The sequence below is a fragment of the Pyricularia pennisetigena genome, assembly GCF_004337985.1.
Source record: "Pyricularia pennisetigena strain Br36 chromosome 4 map unlocalized Pyricularia_pennisetigena_Br36_Scf_6, whole genome shotgun sequence".
Classification (NCBI taxonomy): Eukaryota; Fungi; Ascomycota; class Sordariomycetes; order Magnaporthales; family Pyriculariaceae; genus Pyricularia; species Pyricularia pennisetigena.
In genome coordinates this window covers 2,755,520-2,777,398 of record NW_021940918.1, presented here as the reverse complement: position 1 = coordinate 2,777,398, position 21,879 = coordinate 2,755,520, and the positions used below count along the sequence as shown (strand labels likewise).

Sequence of the window (21,879 nt, the reverse complement as noted above, 5' to 3'; positions counted from 1 at the left end):
AGGTCTAGCAGTAATCGTTAGTGTGCTTTGGGTCTTCACCACCCGCTCTTGTATGTATTCAGCTTTGTCTCGTCCAGCCCCTCTCTATGCCAGCCAAAATGAAGTCAATAACAGCTGGGAGCTGGTGGCCTTGTTTTGATGCAGGATTTGATGATTTGTTCGACAGTTGAATGTCGGGAATTCATGCCAGCCTCCCATCTGGATCGAGTTTAACGAAACGGAAGTTGACCCGCTATCAGGCGCCCCCAGGATTTCCCCAAATCCTCAAATCCACTTTGACATCAACCCCGCGATGTATGTGCGGGGTGGGTGAGCATCGTCCAGAGCCTGTATCCTGGGCCTGTCCAATGTGGTAAGGGATACTTCCTGGGACACGAGGGTGAACAACCTTCATCTTTTCGGCAGCATCAATAACAAATCTCTAGCCTCCTGATCACCAATAAACCCACAAGCTGGTATCATTTACTGCCAAATAGAACACCTCCGAAATGTGCAACAGCATGGGACGCTGCACAATACTCTTCTCTGTTTTGCAAACATGACTTTCTTCGTCTTGCTATGCGTGGCACTAATTCTCAAGTAAGCCGCATAGCGGCTCATGGTTTCCACTTACACCGACTTTCCGATGGGTCCAAGATTAGTGGAGGCTACAAAATCCAAGTGAACAGGGTCAATAACAACGGCTCTAGAGTCCAGAGATGGATTCCCTGGTTTGCGGGGGCTGCGGGGGAGATTACCAGAAAAGGGGCAATACCGACAGAGTCGACCGGATAGCCCCCCGAGGCAGTCAATAACATGTGCCCAGATACTGGACCCGATGTTGGCTCCCCGGGCCCGGAGGACAGAATGATTTAGGCGGGTGCTAATCTGACATAGCATAACAAGCCCATCCGTCTCTACAACAGCCCTGTCGGCTCATTTGATAGTCTATCAGCTCATTGATCACACATCCTTTCTTTGATCTTGAACAGTGGTCTTGACAAACCTCATAAAATGTGCTCGGGCGACCGTGGTAATGGTGATCACGGCGATGGCGCCGCCATCAGTCGAACATACCCCCTACGTGCCAACGTACCGGTAGGGAAACGCATCAATCATCTCTATCAGAAGCGACTCCCGAACTTTTCTGGGCCAGGCCAATGGGAAAAGTCCAATCTGCTTGCGTAAGTGATTATACCTTGATGCATCTAAAAAAAAAAGGGCCGTATACTCATAATGCCATCAAAAATAGCATGCTTTATGATCAGAATGTCTCAGAGCCACCACATCTCAGCCTATCCGTATGGAGCGCGCCAGGACTGACGCGCCCAACTTTTGCCGAGGCCACCAGCCCATCAAACGAGTTCCGCCCAACACAGGTGGGGGAATCGTTCGGGCCATCGTGGTCTACTCACTGGTTCAAGGTGGACATAATTCTTCCGGCTGAGATGCAGGCTGCCGAGCACATCGAACTGCATTGGGACTGCAACAATGAGGGTACCGTGTGGACGTCCGATGGTAACCCTCTCCAAGGCCTCACGGGCCGCAAAGAGAGGGTGGAGTGGATCATTCCAGACACCTTCCGGGACGGGGCCCAGCATACGATTTACATCGAGATGGCGTGCAACGGCATGTTTGGCAATGGACCTGGTGCCCCGATCTTCAAGAACAATCCGGGAGGCGACTCGATCCAGCCCCCAGACCCCGACAAGAAGTTCGCGTTGGCAACCTCGGAGCTTGTGTCTGTCTTTCTAGACGCTCGCCGGTTGCTGTCCGACTACTCCATAATATCCGAAGCTGCCATGGAGTTCCCCGAAAACTCTTGGGAGCAGCGTGAGGCCCTGACGGTAGCCAGTCAGATCATTGACACGTTCAAGCTGGGCGACAAGAGCTCCGTCACCGCGGCGCGCAAAATTGCTGCAAGATACCTGGGGCCAAATGTCGACTCGGAAGCTGTATATGCGGACCCCAGCAGGAGTCCGGACGTCTTTGCGGTTGGGCATTGTCACATTGACACATGCTGGCTGTGGCCCTGGGAGGAGACGAAGCGCAAGGTTGCCAGATCCTGGTCCAACCAGTGCGATCTGATGGATCGTTACCCAGAGCTGAACTTTGCATGCTCACAGGCACAACAGGTAGGTTCCCATGCCACATGACACTTTGGTTCTGTCAATCACGGCTAACCGGAAGCCAATTCTCTCTATGTAGTTTGCTTGGCTCAAAGAGATGTACCCATATGTCTTTGAGAGGGTTAAAGCCAAGGTAGCTGCTGGCCAATTCCACCCGATTGGTGGCAGCTGGGTTGAGCACGACACCAACATGCCCAGCGGCGAATCTCTGGTCAGACAGTTTCTTTACGGGCAGCGGTTTTTCGAAAGCAATTTTGGCAGCAGGTCAACCACAAGCTTTCTGCCCGATACTTTTGGACAAAGTCCCCAGATACCCCAGCTGTGTAGGCAGGCCGGAATGGATCGTTTTGTTACCCAAAAGCTTTGCTTCAACAGCGTCAACGACTTCCCGCACACTACGTTTAACTGGTAAGCTCACACCCATATAACATCTCAATTCAGACCAGCCATACACAAAGCTAAGCTGGTCTGCTTGAAATCATAGGGTCTCGCTCGATGGCAGCCAGGTGCTGTGCCATATGCCGCCGGCAAAGACTTATTGCGCCAATGGAACACTCGCAGAGATAAAGCGCAGCGTTGTCGAGCACAGGACACTAGACAAGGACCGGACTTCTCTTATCTTGGTAGGCATGCATCCAGGTAACGTGTAGACCAGCTGGCCGAAACGACTGACCGATTTCAAATTTAGTTTGGCAAAGGAGATGGTGGTGGTGGTCCCACCTGGGAGCAGATTGAACGACTCCGGAGACTCAGGGGCCTTTCCGACACTACTGGCACGCTCCCGCGAGTGCACCTAGGTAAAACAGTCGACCAGTTCTTTGACCAACTTATGCCAAAAGCACAAACCTTGCCTACTTGGCATGGAGATCTCTACTTTGAGCTCCACAGGGGTGTTTACACGACCCAGGCAAATACAAAGCTCAAAAACCGGCAAGCAGAGTTCTTGCTCAGAGACATTGAGATTCTGGCAACCCTGGCATCGATTGAGAGCCCCGAAAGCTACAAGTATCCGACAAAGCAGCTGCAGCAGATGTGGGAGGGTGTGCTGCTGTGTCAGTTCCACGACTGTCTCCCTGGCACCGCGATCAAAATGTGTTACGACGACTCGGACAAGGTGTATGCCAAGGTGTTCGAGACTGCAGCCGGACTTTTGCAAACCATCCACAAGACTCTTGGCCTATCTCAGGAATCTGATAGCAGTCGGCTTGCCATAAACACACTGCCGTGGCCTCGCGCCGAGCTCGTCAAGACCAAGGATGGAAAAGATGTTATTGCTCGCGGCCGAGGCATGCTCCTTTCCACCCAGAATTTCGAGGAGTCCGAGAGCCAAAAGGCCGTGAAGGTGAAAGAATTGTCTTCGGGCGTATTTGTGCTAGAGAATGAAGCTTTCACCGTAACCGTGGAGAAGGGCTGCCTCACCTCGCTCTACGACAAGAGGGCCAAACGGGAGGTCCTGGCAGGCAAGGCAAACCAGTACGCAATCTACGACGACAAGCCGGTGTACTGGCAAGCTTGGGACGTCGAGGTGTTCCATCTGGAGACGCGACAAGAGCTGCCTGGCAGCAGCGCGGCGACGACAACCATCGTCGAAAATGGCCCTCACCGTGTCAGTGTAGCAACCGAGATGAAGATCAGCGAAGTGAGCTCCATCAAGACGACAATCTCGCTATCAGCATCTCTCCCTGACGAAGGCTATCTCCCGTACGTCGAATTCTCTGCAGAGGTCGACTGGCATGAGAATATGAAATTCCTCAAGGTTGAGTTCCCCGTAGATATTCGGCACCACGAAGCATCGTACGACACCCAGTATGGTGTTATTCGCAGGCCGACCCACTACAATACTTCGTAAGTAAGAGCCCAGTCCCCAAAAAAGATAGCCTCTGTGCTGACCTCCGTCTCTTTCTCTTTCTCTCCACCCAGTTGGGACATGGCCAAATTTGAGGTGTGCTCGCACAAGTATGCCGACCTTTCGGAGCACGGATACGGCGTGTCTATCCTCAACGACAGTAAGTACGGGTTTTCGACGGCCGGAAACGTGATGCGCCTTTCGCTCCTTCGGTCTCCCAAAGCCCCCGACGATACGGCCGACATGGGCAAGCACGCGATCCGCTGGGCCATCATGCCGCATGTCGGCCCTCTCGGGCCCGATACCGTCCGGGCGTCATTCAACTTCAACAACCCTCTACGCGTCGTCGGAGCCGGTGACGATTCGTTGATTTCCAAGCTTTCCACGCAGCCGTTGACCCTGACCGGCGACAAGAACCTCGTGCTCGACGCGGTGAAGCGGGGCGAAGACGACGCTGATGTCAGTCGCGGCGACCTGCCGGCGCGACCCCAAGGTCAGAAGTCGGTGATTGTTCGGGTTTTCGACAGCCTGGGAGGACGTGGCGTCGGGACGGTGCGCTCGCCTTGGAGCCTGGCCAAGGTTGTAAAGACCAACATATTGGAAGATGACGGGGACGAGGTGCCATTAGCTGAAGATGGCCGCGGCTTCGAAGTCGACATTGGGCCGTTCCAGGTGCAGACATACAGATTGGTCTTGGCTTAGATCAAATTCCGCAAAGCAACAAGCGGGCCTGGCCTTTTGGACGGTGCTGCGTCATTGCGCAGGGAGCTTGCAGGGTCTGACATTTAGAGGTGCCAAGACTGGGTAAATAGATGGATCCGCAACCGATAGAGATGAACGAGCAGGCAAGCCAGGATGCGCACAAAGGGTTCGATGATGCCCCTTGATACTTACTGGGCAAAGCCGAGTCCCGGCCTCTCCTGTCGTCTTGCAGCAAATCTAATTATCAGGAGCTTAAAGAAATTCACTTGAAATGTAACGTATTCTCAGGGTCGCGTGACCGGGGCGAACCTAAGCGTTGGAATCGCGGCAAAGTCGGCTTGTCCAAACCTGATGCCACCCCAGTGTAAGAAGTCTTGGTTCCCCCCAAGAAGGCCCTATAATCCACTTTGCCCAGCCTGCAAGTCAGCCGTTCGTGTAATTGGACGGCCCATCCGTTCCTATCGGCTTTTTTTTAGATGTTTGACGGGTAGGTCCCACGCTCGGCGCGACTATGTGCCATAAACCGACAGGATTTGGCTAGGCACACCTCATCCGCGCTGTTGGATTTGCCAAGCAACATGCATACCCGTAAAAGCTCGAGTCATTCCGCCTCCCCGAGCTTGATAGAGCGAAAGCGATGTCAAACCCAGGCGGAGATGTCTAGCATTGGCCAAGAAATCTCCTGATCATCCCCTCCCCCCCGTTCTTGGTGCGTCTTGGTGTTTTTGTGTGAGTTTTCGCCTCGCCTCTTGCCAAAGAGATGTCCTCCCCGGACTCTTTTAAGATGGCATCCGCCGCCCAGCCCCGTGGCGTTTTCCACCCAGAGGGCCATTCCTGCACACCTTATACTCTCTGTTTCCGAGTCTCGTAGGGCTCTAGACGAGCGGACGTGTGACGAACAAGATGCCCGAAAACAAAGGAAAGAACTTGTTGAGAAAGGCGTATCGCGCTTTTGCACCCGAGGCCGAGAAGGGTGATGATGGACGTGATAACTGGCCTTCGAGAAGTGAGCTTCACAACACACCCCAACTTCTCATGCCTGTCTGGTTGGTAGACAGACGTTTCGATGGTGCTGACCAGACCTTTTCGAGCAGCTGCGTTCGTCCTCGCCTGCATGGGGGGTACTGTTGGTCTAGGAAACCTTTTGCGATTTCCGTCGATTGCCTTTCAAAACAATGGATTGTGAGTTCTCTGCTGCGCTGCCAAAATGTGTAAAGAGCTGCCTGCCTGCCACAACAAAGCCGTGCTGACTGTTTCCACCACCAATAGACAATGGTTCATACCATATTTCATGGCAGTCCTCTTTCTGGCTATTCCTGTAGTCATCCTTGAGGTGTCCATCGGCCAGGCCTACCGCGGTGGATGCCTCGTCGCGTATGACCACATATCACGTCGGTCCAAAGGTCTCGGGTTTGCTCTCGTCATGAACGGTTACATAGTCGCCAACTACTTTGTGCCCATCCTCGCTTGGGTCATGGTTTATTTCCGGCATTCCTTCTCGAACCCGCTCCCCTGGGCTGAAGACAGCCAGGACTTTTTCGACAATCAAGTTGTCCAAGCTGTGCCTGGTATCCCAGGGGAGGTTGTTGACGGCTCCGTGACTAGGTACGCCTCTTACCCGGAGTCGGGGATGGTGGGCGAAATCGTTGGATGGAGCGCCTTCACCTGGTTTATAGTCTGGCTCTGCATGTTCAGCGGTGTCGGGCTGACAGGCCGCGTGGTGTACTTTACAATGGGAATGCCGATTGTGATGATTATCATTCTCCTTGGGCGCGGTGCATCCATGGAAAATGCGGTCGACGGCATCAAGCTCTATGTGGCCGAGTGGCATGGTGATAAGCTTAGTCGGCCCGCCATTTGGCAGGCTGCTGCGAGTCACATATTTTTCTCCATCGGCGCAGGTATGTTCCCAACGAGTCATAGTCGACCTCTCTGCTTGGTTGATTCGGAGAATTCCCGCTGACCATTTGATAAACTTGATATCAGGCATGGGTTATTACACCTCATATGCTTCGTATAACCAAAAGTATGCCAATGCAGTGCAGGACGCACTCATCATTGCTTGTAGCAACTCGGCCATCGAGGTTTCAGCAGGCTTTGCTGTCTTTAGCATTGTTGGTTATCTTGGCATGCACCCAGACAGTGGTGAAGTACTGGGGACGTACAACCTAGCCTTCATCACCTTGCCAGCCGCCTTTGTGCAGATGCCTGGAAGCAACTTTTGGGCCGTCATTTTCTTCATCACCATCATGGTGCTCGGATTCAGCTCTTGCTTTGCCATGCTTGAATCCCTGGTGACCATGGTCATGGATACGGGGATCTCTAAGCGGGTTTCACGCGTTGCCGTCTCGACCATCGTCATCATAATCTCGTTTCTTTTTTCGCTCATGTACGCCACTCACTTTGGCAGGGATCTGCTCAACGCTGTCGACGCCTGGATCAGCGATATGTCTTTGGTGGGCATCGTTGCCCTCGAATGTGTAGTCGCCACCACTATTTACCGTTTCCGCGATGTTACCGGACAGGTAGGCCTTCCAGCCTTCACCATTTTCAACGGCGGCTATGCACTGGCGTTTATCGTTGGTCTGATTATTGCACACCATGTGTCTCCCGAGGCTGGCGCGGGTGCTGGATTCGGGATTTTTATTGCCGCCCTGCTGTTGTCTGTCTTCATGGCGAGGACGCCCTCGGTACCGGCGCCCAGATTCTGGGGCGACAAGTCTCTGCTCAGCAAGTTCTGGTGGCTGGCCTTTTATTCTGTAAGTCCCGGCCGCGGCTTTTCGTTCGCATTCCTGGTCTCTCTGTGCTGACACAACATCAGGGCAACCAGCTGCGCCGTGATCTGGGCATCACAGTTGCGCGTGGAAACAACTGGGCCATCCCGTTCTTCTGGGCGCCGGTACTCAAGTACATCTCGGCGCCTATCCTGCTCATCGTCTTCTCACTCGGCTACCCCAAATTTACTCAGAGGATGCATGATCCCTTTGAGATTCTTGGTTTTGCCATATCCCACTGCATCATCGCAGTCGTCCTCCTCGGCTTCCTCCTCCCGCGGTGGTTTGATGTCTTCATCCCAGAGCAGCGCCTCAACGAGGGCATCCTGCCGTATGCGCCCGGCGTCACGCTGGGCACGTCACCCGAGGATGCCGCACACGGCGCGACGGAGGCCGGACTGGACAGGAACATCAAGGGTGTCAACGATATGCAGGAGAGCAAACAAGCCGACAGCGGTGAGGTTGGTGGTACTGGAACTCCGAGCGATGACCTGTCGGACAAGAGGGTTGATGTCGACGATCTTGTCCGGAGTGACCCCAAGACTGAGCGTGTGAGGAACGATGCCAACTGATGTTAATGAGCAGGTAGGGGCGATTTCTCGCATTGTCTTGTGGACGAGGTGCTTACTCGGTAGACCCCGGACAAGTCGAAAAAGGAGAGAGGGTAGGAATCTCGAAGCCCCCACACCGGATTTCGGTGGTGGTAGGGTCAAGAATACATACACAATAGACTTACTTTTCCACAGGAACAAACCGCATAATACTCCGCCACGCGAGGTAGGGAAGGTGGTAGACGCTGCCAAGTGCGTCAATATGACCAGGGGGGTTTGCGCTATTTCCCCGCTTCATGAAAAGTGTTTGACGTGGGAGCCTGGAGGTGAAGCGGGAACCTCATCCACCAAGTGTACAAAGTACGAATCGTAAAGCCATGCAACACTGCCTCATTATGGGCTTCTTGCAGCAGCCAAGACTCCACACAAGACATTTTTCGCAGTAAAGTGGTGGACAAGTACGAAGCAAAAGCATGGTTGCTCAGTAATACACAATCACCCTTGTAGGTAAATGTGGTCCATCATACCATAGCTGCACCCACCTAGATGAAGCCAGGCCGGCTTGCAAGAGTATTTCAACCCCGCGCGGCTTTTCGTAGAATGACTGGACTATATGTAGAGCACTTGCTACACCAGAACTGCTACCAAAGCGTCCGTCCATTGTGGTTCATTAGCCGGCGACGAAGAAAACAAAAGAAAGAATCAGGAAGACATAAGAAAAATCAGGGTACACAAGTATAAGAATTGCCCAACATGACACCCGCACCAAACACAACCGTCCCGATCGAAGTCATGGAGGCCATCCGAGGCAAGAAGCAGCTCTACTGCCGGGCCGCCGACGCCAAAACCTGGGCCGATTTTGAACGCGTCGCCCTGCCAGAAGCCACTATGGTATACAAGCTCGCCGACGGCACCATCATGACCAACGCACTCGAACACCAAGACAAAAGCAAGCCGTACAAGTTCGACAACCGCGACGAAATGGTAACCTTTATGAAAAGTACATTCGAATCTCTGCAGACAATCCACATGGTGGACAGCGGTTCGTTCGAGCGCATCAGCGACGACGAGGTCAAGGCCGTGTTCGTCATCATGACCCATGCCGGCCTAATTACTGAGCCGAAGAATGGCCACGCCACCGCTGGTGGCCATTACCATGAGGTCTACAAGAGGGTCGATGGAGAGTGGTTCTTGAAGAGTCTGGAGTTTGTGGCCTTGTATCACAGGCTTTAGACTGCTGACTAACTGTGGCAATTGACTTACCGGGCAGCTTCAACAAGAAAATACTGCGTCTTTCGATAGAGTCTTGGACCTAGAGCTGGTAAATAGTTGATGAGTCGGTTACTTGAGGCTTGAAAATGATAGATGTGGGCCAGCTGAATATTGTATATCCCGAGTAATCAAAAAACAGAAAAGTGGTATAAGTTAAATGCTTGTGATTCACGGTAGTATCCTGTTGTTTATATGGTTCAGGGGAAACAAGCTGTCATAATCCATCCCATGGTAATGGACAGTGCAAGAGATTGATTGTACAACAGGGAGGCAACTCTACGACTTTTGACCAGCGATGCTACAGCAGGCCGGTGGGACCGATGAACCCTTTCCTGTCGTCGATAAGCCGGCGATGGGGTATCGATAAGAACGAGACCCACTAAAAAAGTTGCAAGACGGCGGGAATCGCTCCCAGACCAGAACAAGTAGAACCGAACATCGATTTCAACCTTACTCTTCCCCTGTCAACAGAGAAACTTGGGGATTTGACGGGTTGACGAAAACAATGGCCGGGGTGGCAGACAAAGCGCGATTCTTTCTGGAGCAGGCCGTACCTCAGCTGCGAGAGTTTGAGGACAAGGAGATTTTCACCAGGGTTAGTTCATCATTACTCCCCCCGCCTTTTTGTTGCCTTTCGTGTCGCGATCCGGCCGATGGCTTGTTTGACACAAACAATAGCTGGCGACGTACACGTCGTTTGAACTTGCGAATAAACAACTTTATCTGACCGTTATTTTCCGCAACAACAGGATGAGATTCGCAACTTGGTCCGCAAACGAACCGACTTTGAGCACCGAATCCTTGCGCCCGGTTCCAAGGCCCCAGACTTTCTCGCCTACGCCGAGTGGGAGCGCGGCCTCGAGACCCTCCGCGCCCGACGCTGCGCCCGTCTGGGCATACGACAGCTCACGCATCAGCATGCTGGCGTCGGGCGTCTGGGTCAGATCCACGAGCGCGGCGTGAACCGCGACCCGGGCTCCGTCCACATGTGGCGGAGCTACCTCGAGCACCTCTCGCAGCAGGGCGCCGCCAAGCGCTGGAGGCGCGTCGCCACCCGCGCCCTCAGGTTGCACCCCCAGGATGCAGAGCTCTGGACGCTGGTCGGGAGGCGGTCCGCCGCCAACGGGGACATGGACGGCGCGAGGGCGTACTTCCTCCGCGGCTGTCGGTTCTGCACAAAAAGCGTCTTCATTTGGGTCGAGTATGCCCGCGTCGAAATGGAGTGGCTGGCCAAGGTTGAAAGCAGGGGCAAGGGCAAGAAGGCGCTTGCTGCTCTCAGGAAGGAGCAGTCGACCGACGATAGTGACCAGATCAAGCTCAAGGACGACAGCGACGAGTCCGACGATGATGACGATGGAGACCTGATACCTGACAGGGAGATGGCTGCTGCAAAGGCGTTGGAGAGGCAACAAGCGCCCAAGATTGAAGACGAAGAAGCGGTCAAGAAACTGGAAAAGAGTCCCGCCCTGGGAGGCGCAATACCACGGGCCATTTTTGACATTGCGACCAAGCAAAAGTTCTTCGAGGCCACTTCCGCCGAAGCTTTCTTCAACATGTTTTCTCGCTTCATATTTACAGTCGAATCCTGCGCAGACCTGATACAGCACGTCTTGGACACAATGATGAAGTCCTATGAGAGGCATCCGGCCACTTGGGATTGTTACATCCGCCAGCCCTTACTCCCAGTTCAAGATTTCACGTCTGCTGATTTCCCGAGGGCGTTGAGAGAATCTTTGGGAAGACTTACGCAGGGCTTAGAAGCAACGGACCGAAAGCCCGAACTCGCCGGAAAGACACTGTCTTGGGTCGTCTCCCTGTTGTCAAAACAGGGTCTGGACCACAGCATCGTGACGGTCCTCGAGATGACCAAGAAAAGGATGGAATCATTACTTTAACTTGCATAGCTACTTTACCCATAATAAACCATGAGCCAGTTTTAAAACCAAAATTGATTTCGTGAGCCGAGCTTGATGATCACCGTGGCCTGTTTCCTCGCACTTGGTAGATATCTTGTACGGAAATAACAGCATAAATGCTTGGCTCTCCATATTCCTAGCCTGTTTTTCCGTTTCTTTCAAACCTGAACTTCCTCTAGGTTCCGTTATTGAATAGAAAGGCCTTGGATAGAGTAAGGATGGGGTGAAAGATGTTGACGCATCTGCTCAGGGGTGTACATTGGATTTCTTTTCTTGTTTTCGTCACCAGCAGTAACGGTAACAAGCCACGTTCCAAACTCATATTCAATTACATATTTCCGATTGGTGTACTAGATATCCGCTAACCACCTTTCTTCACCTCGATGCTCTCAATCAAGTCGCCTCCTATCCTCGCTATTTCGGACAAAATAGCGTCTCGATTAACCTCAACTAGATCATCGCCCTCATTCTCACTACTTTCATTGTCCTCGTCTTGTTCTGATTTGGTTTCCGCCGTCGATTTTGATTGTTCGACTGGCTTGAACGAGCACGGCAAGTTGACACGGAAAGACCGCCTCGCCAGCATAGGGTTCCACAAGCCACCGATGACAGCATCCTGAGAGCCACCGTAGAAGAACACAAGAGTTGAGCCGTAAACATCAGACAATCTTCCCAAAAGAGTGTCAACAGGATCCCTGGCCAGTGGTACGCGACCTTGCGCCATCGACGGGTCCAGATTCTTGAACTTTGACTTTGGCGCATTGCCATCTTTGAGTGAGGCGAACTTCTTGACTACAGACCCATCCAGCCGCACCAAGACGTCGTATTCGGCGGTAGAAGGCACAAACAACATGCGAGGCTCCAGGTCCACCCCCTTTTCGCGAACAAGCCGACACGCCGAGCGTGCGAGGGCAGTCATTCGTGAAGCAGCTACACGACTTGGGAAGGGTTGGCCGTCCACAGTGGTAAAAGCAGTTCCGGTGGCATCAGAAGGCGTAGCAACAACCAGAACAGTGCGGTTCATGGCAGGATCCAGCGTCTGCCTCCATGCCGTGAGCCTTGTAGCAACTGCCTTCCGCTCTTCGCTATTCATATCTGCAGACGGGTCGACGACCAGAGGATCGTTTCGCCAATCCCATTTGGAAAGCAACAGTAATGTTCGAAGTAGCCCGGTGGTGGCACTTGTGGGTGTCTGCCAGGGCGCAGGGTTGAGGAACGCGTGAAGGACCATCAGCTCAACCGCTTCAGGTAGTATATGATTGCTCAATTTGTGAGAATTGAACCAATGCTTCGCTAGACGAATCGTTGAAGAGAGGGCAGGGAAACGCGTGCAGAGGGTAGAAACTGTCCTGTTCAGCATCGGGAGATGGGTATATTGGCGTCGGAAAGTAGCAAGGTGGTTCGAGCTTTCGGCGCGCACATGTTGGTCGAGTGTTTTATCTTTGGTCTGCCTCTCAAATAGACTCTCCTCAAGGTCGCTCTGAACTCGTAGTCGAAAAACTGCACCTTCGTCGTAGACTATATCCAAAAATGCAAGGTTTTGTTGCTCATGCTCAGCGTCTTCAAGCCCGACATGAGTGGTAATACTTGAGTTTGCCGACTCCAGCATACTGCCAATCTTGAGTAGAAAAGCAACCTTAGTCCTCTGAATTGCAGCGATGTTGTCAGGCCATTTCCCAGAAGCCTCAAAGTATATCACAATATCCATTGGCCTATATGGCCCCCGAGCAGAGTCCAATTGCGGTGGCTTCACTGAAGCTGAGCGAAGTTCTGCTGCCGCTGGAGCCACTTGTCTCACTTGAAGTGGCAAGTTTTCCAGGCCCCTTATCTCTCTTTCGAGATCAGCAAAAGCCTGTACGGCAGCAGAGTAGGCCGTTGAATCTGTGGGCTTCGCGTGAATGAGGGACGTAAAGCCATTGCCGCGGAACTCGAGTTCATCGTGATGTATCTTGAGATGCAGGTTGAGAATATAAGCAATAATCTCTTCGCAAACACCAAAAGCAGTGGTCTGCTTCCAGATAAGTGTCTCTTGAATAGTGCCGTCTTTGAAACGTCGCAGCTCCGATCGTTCACCCCAGAACTGCCGGAACTTTCTGGCCTCCACTTTATCCTCGGCAGATGGCCCGTGATCGACGGTGCGAGCCATCTCAGCAGGGTTGAATATGACCCCAACTAGAAGCTCACCGGTTTCCTGTCGAGCCGCCGGTTCCGATATAGACCAGTGGTGCTGTTCTGGGATTTGAACATGCACAAGCTGACTACGCTCGCTCAGAGCTTTGTTGATAATCTTATACACCCGATTTGCGAATTCGAATGTCGGTCCTCGAGATACAGAACTTGCAGAATTCTTAGCATCAGGACACGGTACCTTGACGACCAAGTCGAAGACTTGGAGGGGTACGTCCGCTTTCATGATGAATGTTGGCGAAAACTGATCTACAGTGCTGTCGTTCAAAAGATCCAGTGTCCACTTCGCGTGTTTCCTGAGGAGTGATGCCGACCAAGGGCTCATCTTGTACGCAAAGTTGTGTTGTCTGGCCGCATCATAGAGCACAGGACCAGGCTCGCGTGTGCCATCGGATGAGATATCAGCGCTAGACTTTCCGAGTATCACAGGTCTGTGGCTGCCACTGGTGAAATCTGACTTTGCCAGAAACTGCATGGTCGCCTTGAATAATTGGTGGCTGCTGAGTGACGAAGATAAAGCTGCTTCGCCTTTGCGTCCACCGCCACCCTGCATGAGCAGAGTCAACAGCAACGCCCATTCAAAGTGTCCGAAACCGCCACGTGAGATCGACCCGCTGAATCCCCTCTGGTGAAGCCACACGCGTCCAAGAGTACAAGCGTCCAGGAAAGCTGGCGACGACTTTTTGGTCTGTAAGAGGGTCTTGAAATACGCAAAGTATAGGCTGTCAGACTTGACGGTAGAGTTGTAAAATGGTGTTGGTGGCTGAGTCTCCTTTTTCTCGTCGGCAGTTGAAGAACGAATGCAATTGCTTGTGGAAGTGAGCTTATTCTTCGGAAACAGATCGGCGGGGGCGCATGGGATGACCAAAACCTTGGGCCCTCCTGTCAAGCAAATTTTAGAGCCATTGGACTGTCGCTTCTTGGTTCCCGCATTGGCGGATGACTTTTGTACACAGAGAATGGGAGCGAGTGGGTTTTCGTGAATATTCTCAAAAGAAACCTCGAGGTCAGGCAGTGCCTTGCGCACTGCCGCAGCAACGTTCGCCAGGAAGTATGACCTTTTGTAGAAGTACCGCAAGTTCAGAAAGTCCTTTTCCTGGAACATAGACTTAGGCATCTCAATGACCATGTCGACGGCTAGATCACCCTGAGACTTGACCATGGTTTTGAGGACATAGCTCCCCACAACGTTGAATGTCGATGGTGTGTCCAAGGAAAGCTTGTAGGGCGAATCTTGGCTTGGGCGTGGTTCAGGGAAAGGAATGACAATGTCATGCTTGTTTTCGAACTTCTGGATGGCATCGTGTATCTAGAAAAGAAGAGAACAGGCGGGTTAGCTTGGCTGCATGCGGGCTTTACTGCGAGACGACCGGGAAATTTACTTACGGGAACTGGTTCATGGCCTTGAAGAGCTTCAACGGCGCTCTTCACTTGATGCAGCAGCTCTTCAACGCCTGTAAGCGACTTTGTAGAGTCTACCTTTACTTCTTTGAGTAGCTCCTCGGTTTCCAGGATAAAGGTACTGGGTCGGTACATGCCGGCCGAACTAGCGGCTGCTTCGAGAGTGGCAGAGCCAAGCATTGTTGCATCGGCGGACTGCGACAGTTTCCGACGTTTGGGGGGTGAGGTCTCCATAGCAGCCAGCAGCGTATAGATTGGCTTGATGTTGCGTGTAGTTTTCTATATCGCACCTATCGCTGCATGCGCCTCCAAACCAGAGAGCACTTGGATATTTTTTTTTGCTGATAAGATAAGCTACTTGAGTCGTCTTGACGGCCCCGCCATCGACCCTTGCACACAGTCCGCTGGAACCCTTGAATACTGTGTCCCCAGCTCCACTCCGCCCCGCGCTTCTAGCTGTCTGTGACGACAGCAGATACCAGAAGAAAGTGCTTGAATTGAGATGGCATTTAGTCACCTCCACCAAGCTCATAACCGTTGTACCAGCGCCCACAGACCCTGGCTGTTGTTCTGTATCTTCATCTTGGTCCTACCATGAAATAATTGTCTTCAATAATCTACTCCTTGCTGTACCATCTGTTATTGCTGCCAGACAGCGTCCCTCTCTCTTGATGAGAAAATCACACCTTGATCACCTCAAATCGCGTGTCCCAGAGGAACAGGCCACTCTCGTTTACGAGATTTGAGTCCAGGTTTCGCGCATCATGTCAAAGGCAGCTTTGAAGGCGATTGGCGAGCTCATCCGGCAGTCCAAGTGGGGCGATGCCATAGAGGAAGCTCGACAGTTTGTGCAAAAGGAACCAAAGAGTTTTCAGGGGTACGTTGATCTCTGAACTCTGATGTTTGTCAACAATTCCAAGTGCACTATAGTAACAAGCTACCATTGACAGGCACATATTTCTGGCTTTTGCACTGGACAAGAATCAGAAACTGGAGGAGTCTGAACAGAGCTATTTAGCTGCTGCTGCTTTGAAGCCAGATGACCCTCAGCCATGGCAGGGCTTAGTCAAGCTGTATCAGAAACAGGGTGGCAACAAGATAGCGGCGTACAAAGTAGCTGCCCTCGAGTTGGCACAACGCTATAGAGATATGAATGACATGTACAGATGTCAATGCGCTATTGACGACTTTACTAAACATGCCCAGGCCCAGGGAGAGGCCAGCTACGTAGAGGCACTTGAGGTTATCCTGCCCGACAGTCCAATCTACCCGGCTCTTGAGGGCCGTGTGCCACACCCTGCAAAGACGTACGAGACGATAGCCAGGTTCATCGAGACGCAGGAGAAGAAAAGGATCAACACCCTTATCGGCGAGCGACGCACAAGAATTGGTGCTAGAGTCAGCGAGGTCACAATTGAAGTTAAGCGGGAAGTCTGGGGCCGAAGCAGACTAGGCCATATTTATCGCGAGATTATCAACTGGACAAACGATGACGAACTTCGCCGAGTCTATGAGGAAAAGCTGCTCCAACACTGTTATGATCGCCTGCTTGTGTTTGCTCCTGGACCTGACAAGACAGTCGAGCTCGAGGTTGTCCAGAAACTAGCGAGAGACATGGTCATTATCAAGCATCCATTCAAACTTGCTTGGGATATCACAATTGACTGGCAAGACCACAAAGAAATAAGGGAGTGGGATGTTAGCATCTTGCGCGACTACTGCACCTTCTTCCCAGATAGCGACCTGTACAAGATAATCACAGGGTTCTTGACGAGTGCCATATCTCCATTTCCAAAGCAAGAGGAGTCGAAGAAGCAACAGAAAGAGGCCGAAACTACCGATGACGAGAGCGAAGACGATGAGGATGGAGGCGCACCGACAGCGTTCATACCCATTACGGACGAGGATAGAATCCTGATGATGACAGAAGGCATCACTTCCGCTGACTCTTTGTTCGCCTATCGACTCATGGGCGAATTCTATCAGCACCTGGAAGAGTACGACAGCAACGTTGAGTTGATGCGCAAAGCCCGAGAACATCTGGCTAGCGAGAGGCGGAAGACAGACCTGAAGTTTCAAAACACGGAGAACTCGTTTCTGGTCTGCCTGGGTACCGCTCTTGTCTTCTTCCAGTCTCCAAGGCATCATCAAGAGGCCAAGGCTCTCTTTGATAGCGTCCTCGAAAAAGACCCGACGGCCACCCCGGCGCTCATTGGTGTTGGTTTGATCTTCGAAGAGGAAGAAGAATATGATGATGCAATCGACTTCCTTGAGAGAGCCTTGACGCGGGATCCAAGCAACCTACGAGTCAGAACAGAGGCTGCCTGGGTCAAGGCTCAGAAAGGGAACTACTCAAGCTGCAAAGAGGAGCTGGAGAAATGCATCCCGCTACTGGAAGAAGAAGGACAGCCGATGAAGAGCCTGCTGGCGCAAACGCAGTACCGCCTCGGCGTTTGTATATGGAACATCGACACCTCCAAGGCGGCCCGGAAGAGCCGCAGTGGCGCATATGCACACTTTTTGGCTTGTCTCAAAAATGACCTGAACTTCGCCCCTGCCTACACGAGTCTCGGGATCTACTACGAAGAATGCTCAAGAGACAAAAACCGCGCTCGTAAATGTTTTCTGAAAGCTGTAGAGCTGTCACCATCTGAGGTCGACGCTGCGGAAAGACTTGCGAGGTCCCTTGCCGACGAAAGGGATTGGGACGGTGTCGAACTGGTTTCTCAACGCGTCGTTGACTCTGGCAAGGTCAGGCCTCCGCCCGGCTCTAAGAGAAAAGGGCTGAGCTGGCCGTTTGCCGCGCTTGGCGTTGCAGAACTCAACAAGCAGGATTATGCCAAGGCAGTGGTGTCATTTCAGTCGGCATTGCGTATCAGTCCAGACGATTATCACTCATGGGTTGGACTCGGTGAGAGTTACTACAACTCTGGTCGCTACATTGCAGCGACCAAGGCCACACTCAACGCCCAGCAGTTGGAAAACACATCGTCTGGTCCCCGGGATGCTAATGATGTGTGGTTTACCAAATTTCTGCTGGCCAATATTAAACGCCAATTGAGCTCATACGACGAGGCGATTGCTTTGTACAAGGAGGTCATTGAAAAACGGCCCGGCGAGGATGGTGTCTCAATTGCCTTGATGCAGACTATGGTGGAGAGTGCGCTGTCCAGCATAGACAAGGGATTGTTTGGCAAAGCTGTGGACTTGGCTATCGGCACCATCACGTTCGCGACCACTGCTTCTTCCAACATATCCGAAACCTTCAATTTCTGGAAGGCGGTCGCCGATTCGTGCTCAGTGTTCTCGATTGTCCAAGGCCGGGTTGGTGAGTTTCCCGTTGATTTCGTACGTACGCTCATTGGCGAGGACGACGAGGCTCCTCACTATGAAACGTTCAAGGACGTGGATGGCGTTGGTGTCAGGGTCATCCAGGCAAAGGGCCTATTCTCGGACGATGAGAAGTTGGGCGTTCATCTTACCCAATGCCTCCAGGCCACCATACTCGCACACAAACGGGCCATTCACGCATGTGCAAATGACGTGCATGCACAGGCTGTTGCATATTTTAATCTTGGCTGGGCCGAATATCGAGCCCATAGTTGCCTGCCTGTTTCCCTGAAGAAGAAGAGCAGCCGCTATTTAAAGGCAGCCGTCAGGGCTTTCAAGCGTGCAATTGAGCTTGAAGCCGGCAACTCGGAGTTTTGGGAGGCTTTAGGCGTTGTCACCAGCAGCATCAACCCATCGGTTGCTCAGCATGCTTTCGTGCGAAGTCTATATCTCAACGAGCGTAGCCCTTCCGCTTGGGCTAACTTGGGGACTCTAGCTCTTCTCCAGAACGACGTCCAGTTGGCGAATGAGGCTTTTACCAAGTCGCAGTCGGCTGATCCCGACTACGCACATGCTTGGGTTGGACAGGGCTTCGTGGCACTGCTATACGGTGACCCTCGCGAGGCTCGCGGCCTCTTTACGCACGCAATGGGCATTTCTGGCGTTGCTTCAGCGCCCGTGCGGCAGCAATACGCCGTGTCCATGTTTGATCACATTGTGGCAGCTTCTCCTCATGAAACCACTCCGATCGGAGCCATTCTGCAGCCTATATTCGCCCTCAGTCAACTCCGCGCATTGAAACCCCAGCACGAGCTCGCAGTAGGCCATCTTCTTGCCCTCTTCCACGAGCGTGTTGGTCATCACGCTGAGAGCGTCGCAGTTATTGAACCGATGTGTGCAGCCCTAGAGGCAGACTACGAAACAACTGAATCTGCAGAGTCACTCCGCAAGTTCGCCCTTGCCAAGGCAGACTTAGCTCGTGCCTACCTCGCAGATGAATCATACGAAAAGGCTGTCGAGTCTGGTGAGATGGCTCTTCAACTGAGCAGCGAAGGCGATGAGAGCGAGCTTAGGCCAGAGGAACGTAACAAAGCTAGGCTGTCGTCGCACCTGGCGTTGGGGCTGGCGCAGTACTACAACGATGCTGTCGACGAGGCGGTCCAGTATTTCGAGTCTGCATTAGAGGAGTCGGGTGGAGATGCAGACGCAATTTGTGTTCTGGCACAGGTCCTCTGGGCCGTTGGAACTGAAGAGGCTCAAGACAGAGCCAGAAGCTCGTTGTTCGAGGTGGTTGAGAAGCAACCTGATCATGTGCGTTCGGTCCTTCTTCTCGGTGCCATCGCTCTCTTGGACGACGACGATGAAAGCCTCGAGGCAGTAGTGGCAGAGCTACAGGGCTTGCGAGCCAGCGACAAGGTCGGGGCTGTCGAGCAGTCGCATATCAGCGATATACTGCAGGCCGTGGCAGCATTGTCAGCTGAAGGCGCCGATAAGGTCAGGGGTCAAGCGCAGACGGATATAATGCTGCACCCTTATCTACCACACGGCTGGATCAACCTGTCATCCGTTGTGGATTTCGATGCTGGCGCCTCCGCAAATGCAGCCGAGGTCGCTGTTGAATTGGCGCGCAGGGCGGTTGCACCGAGGGGCAACCTAGACGCAGAGGACCTAGCGCGCACATATGCGGGTGCGACGAAGGCCGCCGATGCACAGACGGCCATCGCCGTTGCGCCATGGGTGAAGGATGGATGGAATGGGTTGGCGGACTGTTTGACAGCGAAATGATAGGCAATAAATATAACTTTGGCGGGATCATTTGATTGGGAATATGAACAAACAACATGGACTGCGTGCTAAAAATGTCTCACCACGAAGACTTGATGTGTTTTTAGTCAGTAATGTGCAAGGGTATCATACAAAAAACAGGACAGGGGAAAGGACAAGATTGTGAACTATTGCCAAAATGACATCCGCTCGACCAACCGAGCCGTGAATCTGTGTGAAGACAGCATCAATGTCCATGTTCCGTGGCGGAAGCGCCCGCAGCCTCTTTCAGCCTTGCGAGCCTCCCATCCAACCAAGCCTTGTGCCAAGCCTCAACCCTCCCGCCTAGGACGACACACTTTTCCGGCTCTAGTAGCACCGTGCCCCTTGCGACGACCGTCCCGGCCCTGATCAACATCTTCTCTCCGATGTTCGTTTTGCCGATGCCCAGGCGCTCGACCCGCCTCACCTCCAGCGCAAAGAACTTGTTCCCGGCACAGTCCTGCACGACTAACTTGTGCGTTGCGTTCTTGTCGCTCACGGCCGGTCCTCCGGCGGTCGCCCTCGCAGCGGCACCACCGCCCGCCTGCTGCTGCTGCTGCTGCTGCTGCTGCTGCCGCCGTGCGCCCTCCTCGGGCGGCACGTCACCCACACCCTCACCATCCTCCTCGGCCCCGTCCTCGCGCAGCCGGATGATCTGCCTGCCCTTGGTCAGCTCGCCGCGCGCCACAGCCTCGAGCTCCTCGACCTGCTCCCAGCGGCTGCGGCTCAGGTTCTCGACGTCCAGGACCTGCACAACCACGTCCCTGGTCAGGCAGGTTTCTCGGGTCTCTGGGTCGGCGGCGGAGGGTGGAAAGGGTGACGTCCCGGCCCGGTCGAGCAGGCCCGGGGAGGTCAGGTCCGCGGCCAGGAGGCGGGCTTTTGCGGTTGCCGTGAGGGAGGGCAGGGGTGGCAGTGGCTTTGGGCGCGTGGACAAGAGGTTGGAGAGCCAGGTTTGCGACGGGGGTGGTAGGGATTGGGAGATGAGAGATGCGCGGATTTGCAAAGCTGCCTCGTCCATTTCGAAAATGGAGGTGTTGTGAGGGTGCAATATTTATTGATGGTTTGAGGGGGCTGATGTTTTGGCTTTGTTTTCTTTCTCTCTCTTTTCTTTATTTTTTCAAATTTCAAGTTGCCTGCGTTCAAGTGGGATATGCCTATTTTGGTCTTTTCTGCTGCTTCCATTTGATAAAAATTGTTGTTGCTCTACTAAAATGTGATTTTTGTTACAGGTTTACAGAAAAACAAGGAGCAAGGACGAGAACTATTTGGTCTGGCGCGTATGATTATGTAAGCATATCAACAGCAGCTATTATGATATGAATGATATCGAGGGAGCTTGCGTATAAACAAACCAACAGCCTCTCCGAACCTTTTATGTAAAGGTATTCAACATGAACAAAGTTGAAAACTATGTGGTTTGGCTTACTCAGATTTATGATATATTTCTGGTCTTTGGGGCTGAGGATTCTACGTCTCGTTGCATGTCATAGCATTCAGGCAGTCGCTGTGGAATCCATAGAAGGCCAAAAACCCTTTCGAATCACATATGGTGCATAATCTTTTGCTTGTTTGCCCAGACGCTATGGTTTATGAGCAAGCCAGGAAATAAGTTCTGCCTGCCGCACGAACCCTTGGCGAGTCCCCTTGTTGAAAACCGTGGACCGGTAAACGCGCAAAAAGCGAGCAAAAAAGAGTGACATAACGGCCAGTCGTCCTCACCTTGCCCTTTCAAGATGTTCGAACCCGGCTTGAGCCACCACCTCCAAAACCCAACTTCGCAACCCTCCAGCGCCCCCAATCCTGCAAAATACAATCGGCAAAAAACTGCAAAAGTGAAAGCAGGGTCTAACGACTGTGGCCTTGTGGACTGCTCCTTTGGAGCTCTGGCTGGTGTGGGGAACCCCCAGAAGGCATTGCGCGAAGCAAACTTCCTTACCTCCGGTTACACAGTGCAGTCTTACTTCCGGACCTCATGTGTAGACGCAC

At 52.8% G+C, this 21,879-nt stretch overlaps 7 protein-coding genes across 7 annotated transcripts; 5 read left to right on the top strand and 2 right to left on the bottom strand.

Moving 5' to 3' along the window:
* Positions 1 to 993: 993 nt before the first annotated feature.
* Positions 994 to 4,656, top strand: PpBr36_06412 (uncharacterized protein; the record flags this gene model as incomplete). Its single annotated transcript, XM_029893557.1, has 6 exons — positions 994 to 1,163; positions 1,232 to 2,114; positions 2,188 to 2,516; positions 2,593 to 2,731; positions 2,797 to 3,953; positions 4,029 to 4,656. The coding sequence occupies 6 exons, from the start codon at positions 994 to 996 to the stop codon at positions 4,654 to 4,656; spliced, it is 3,306 nt and encodes a 1,101-aa protein (XP_029745895.1).
* A 903-nt stretch (positions 4,657 to 5,559) lies between these two features.
* On the top strand, positions 5,560 to 8,002 carry PpBr36_06411 (uncharacterized protein; the record flags this gene model as incomplete). Its single annotated transcript, XM_029893556.1, has 5 exons — positions 5,560 to 5,662; positions 5,751 to 5,838; positions 5,926 to 6,557; positions 6,643 to 7,415; positions 7,478 to 8,002. The coding sequence occupies 5 exons, from the start codon at positions 5,560 to 5,562 to the stop codon at positions 8,000 to 8,002; spliced, it is 2,121 nt and encodes a 706-aa protein (XP_029746521.1).
* A 732-nt stretch (positions 8,003 to 8,734) lies between these two features.
* Positions 8,735 to 9,214, top strand: PpBr36_06410 (uncharacterized protein; the record flags this gene model as incomplete). The annotated part of the gene is made up of 1 exon (XM_029893555.1): positions 8,735 to 9,214. The coding sequence occupies one exon, from the start codon at positions 8,735 to 8,737 to the stop codon at positions 9,212 to 9,214; it is 480 nt and encodes a 159-aa protein (XP_029746522.1).
* A 544-nt stretch (positions 9,215 to 9,758) lies between these two features.
* On the top strand, positions 9,759 to 11,148 carry PpBr36_06409 (uncharacterized protein; the record flags this gene model as incomplete). The annotated part of the gene is made up of 2 exons (XM_029893554.1): positions 9,759 to 9,848; positions 10,003 to 11,148. The coding sequence occupies 2 exons, from the start codon at positions 9,759 to 9,761 to the stop codon at positions 11,146 to 11,148; spliced, it is 1,236 nt and encodes a 411-aa protein (XP_029746379.1).
* A 382-nt stretch (positions 11,149 to 11,530) lies between these two features.
* Positions 11,531 to 14,991, bottom strand: PpBr36_06408 (uncharacterized protein; the record flags this gene model as incomplete). The annotated part of the gene is made up of 2 exons (XM_029893553.1): positions 11,531 to 14,665; positions 14,743 to 14,991. The coding sequence occupies 2 exons, from the start codon at positions 14,989 to 14,991 to the stop codon at positions 11,531 to 11,533; spliced, it is 3,384 nt and encodes a 1,127-aa protein (XP_029746378.1).
* Positions 14,992 to 15,521: 530 nt separating this feature from the next.
* PpBr36_06406 (uncharacterized protein) lies at positions 15,522 to 20,933 on the top strand (the record flags this gene model as incomplete). Its single annotated transcript, XM_029893551.1, has 3 exons — positions 15,522 to 15,634; positions 15,708 to 19,844; positions 20,624 to 20,933. 3 exons carry the CDS (start codon positions 15,522 to 15,524, stop codon positions 20,931 to 20,933), a joined length of 4,560 nt encoding a protein of 1,519 aa, XP_029746577.1.
* Positions 20,099 to 20,911, bottom strand: PpBr36_06407 (uncharacterized protein; the record flags this gene model as incomplete). Its single annotated transcript, XM_029893552.1, has 1 exon — positions 20,099 to 20,911. One exon carries the CDS (start codon positions 20,909 to 20,911, stop codon positions 20,099 to 20,101), a length of 813 nt encoding a protein of 270 aa, XP_029746611.1.
* Positions 20,934 to 21,879: the final 946 nt, after the last annotated feature.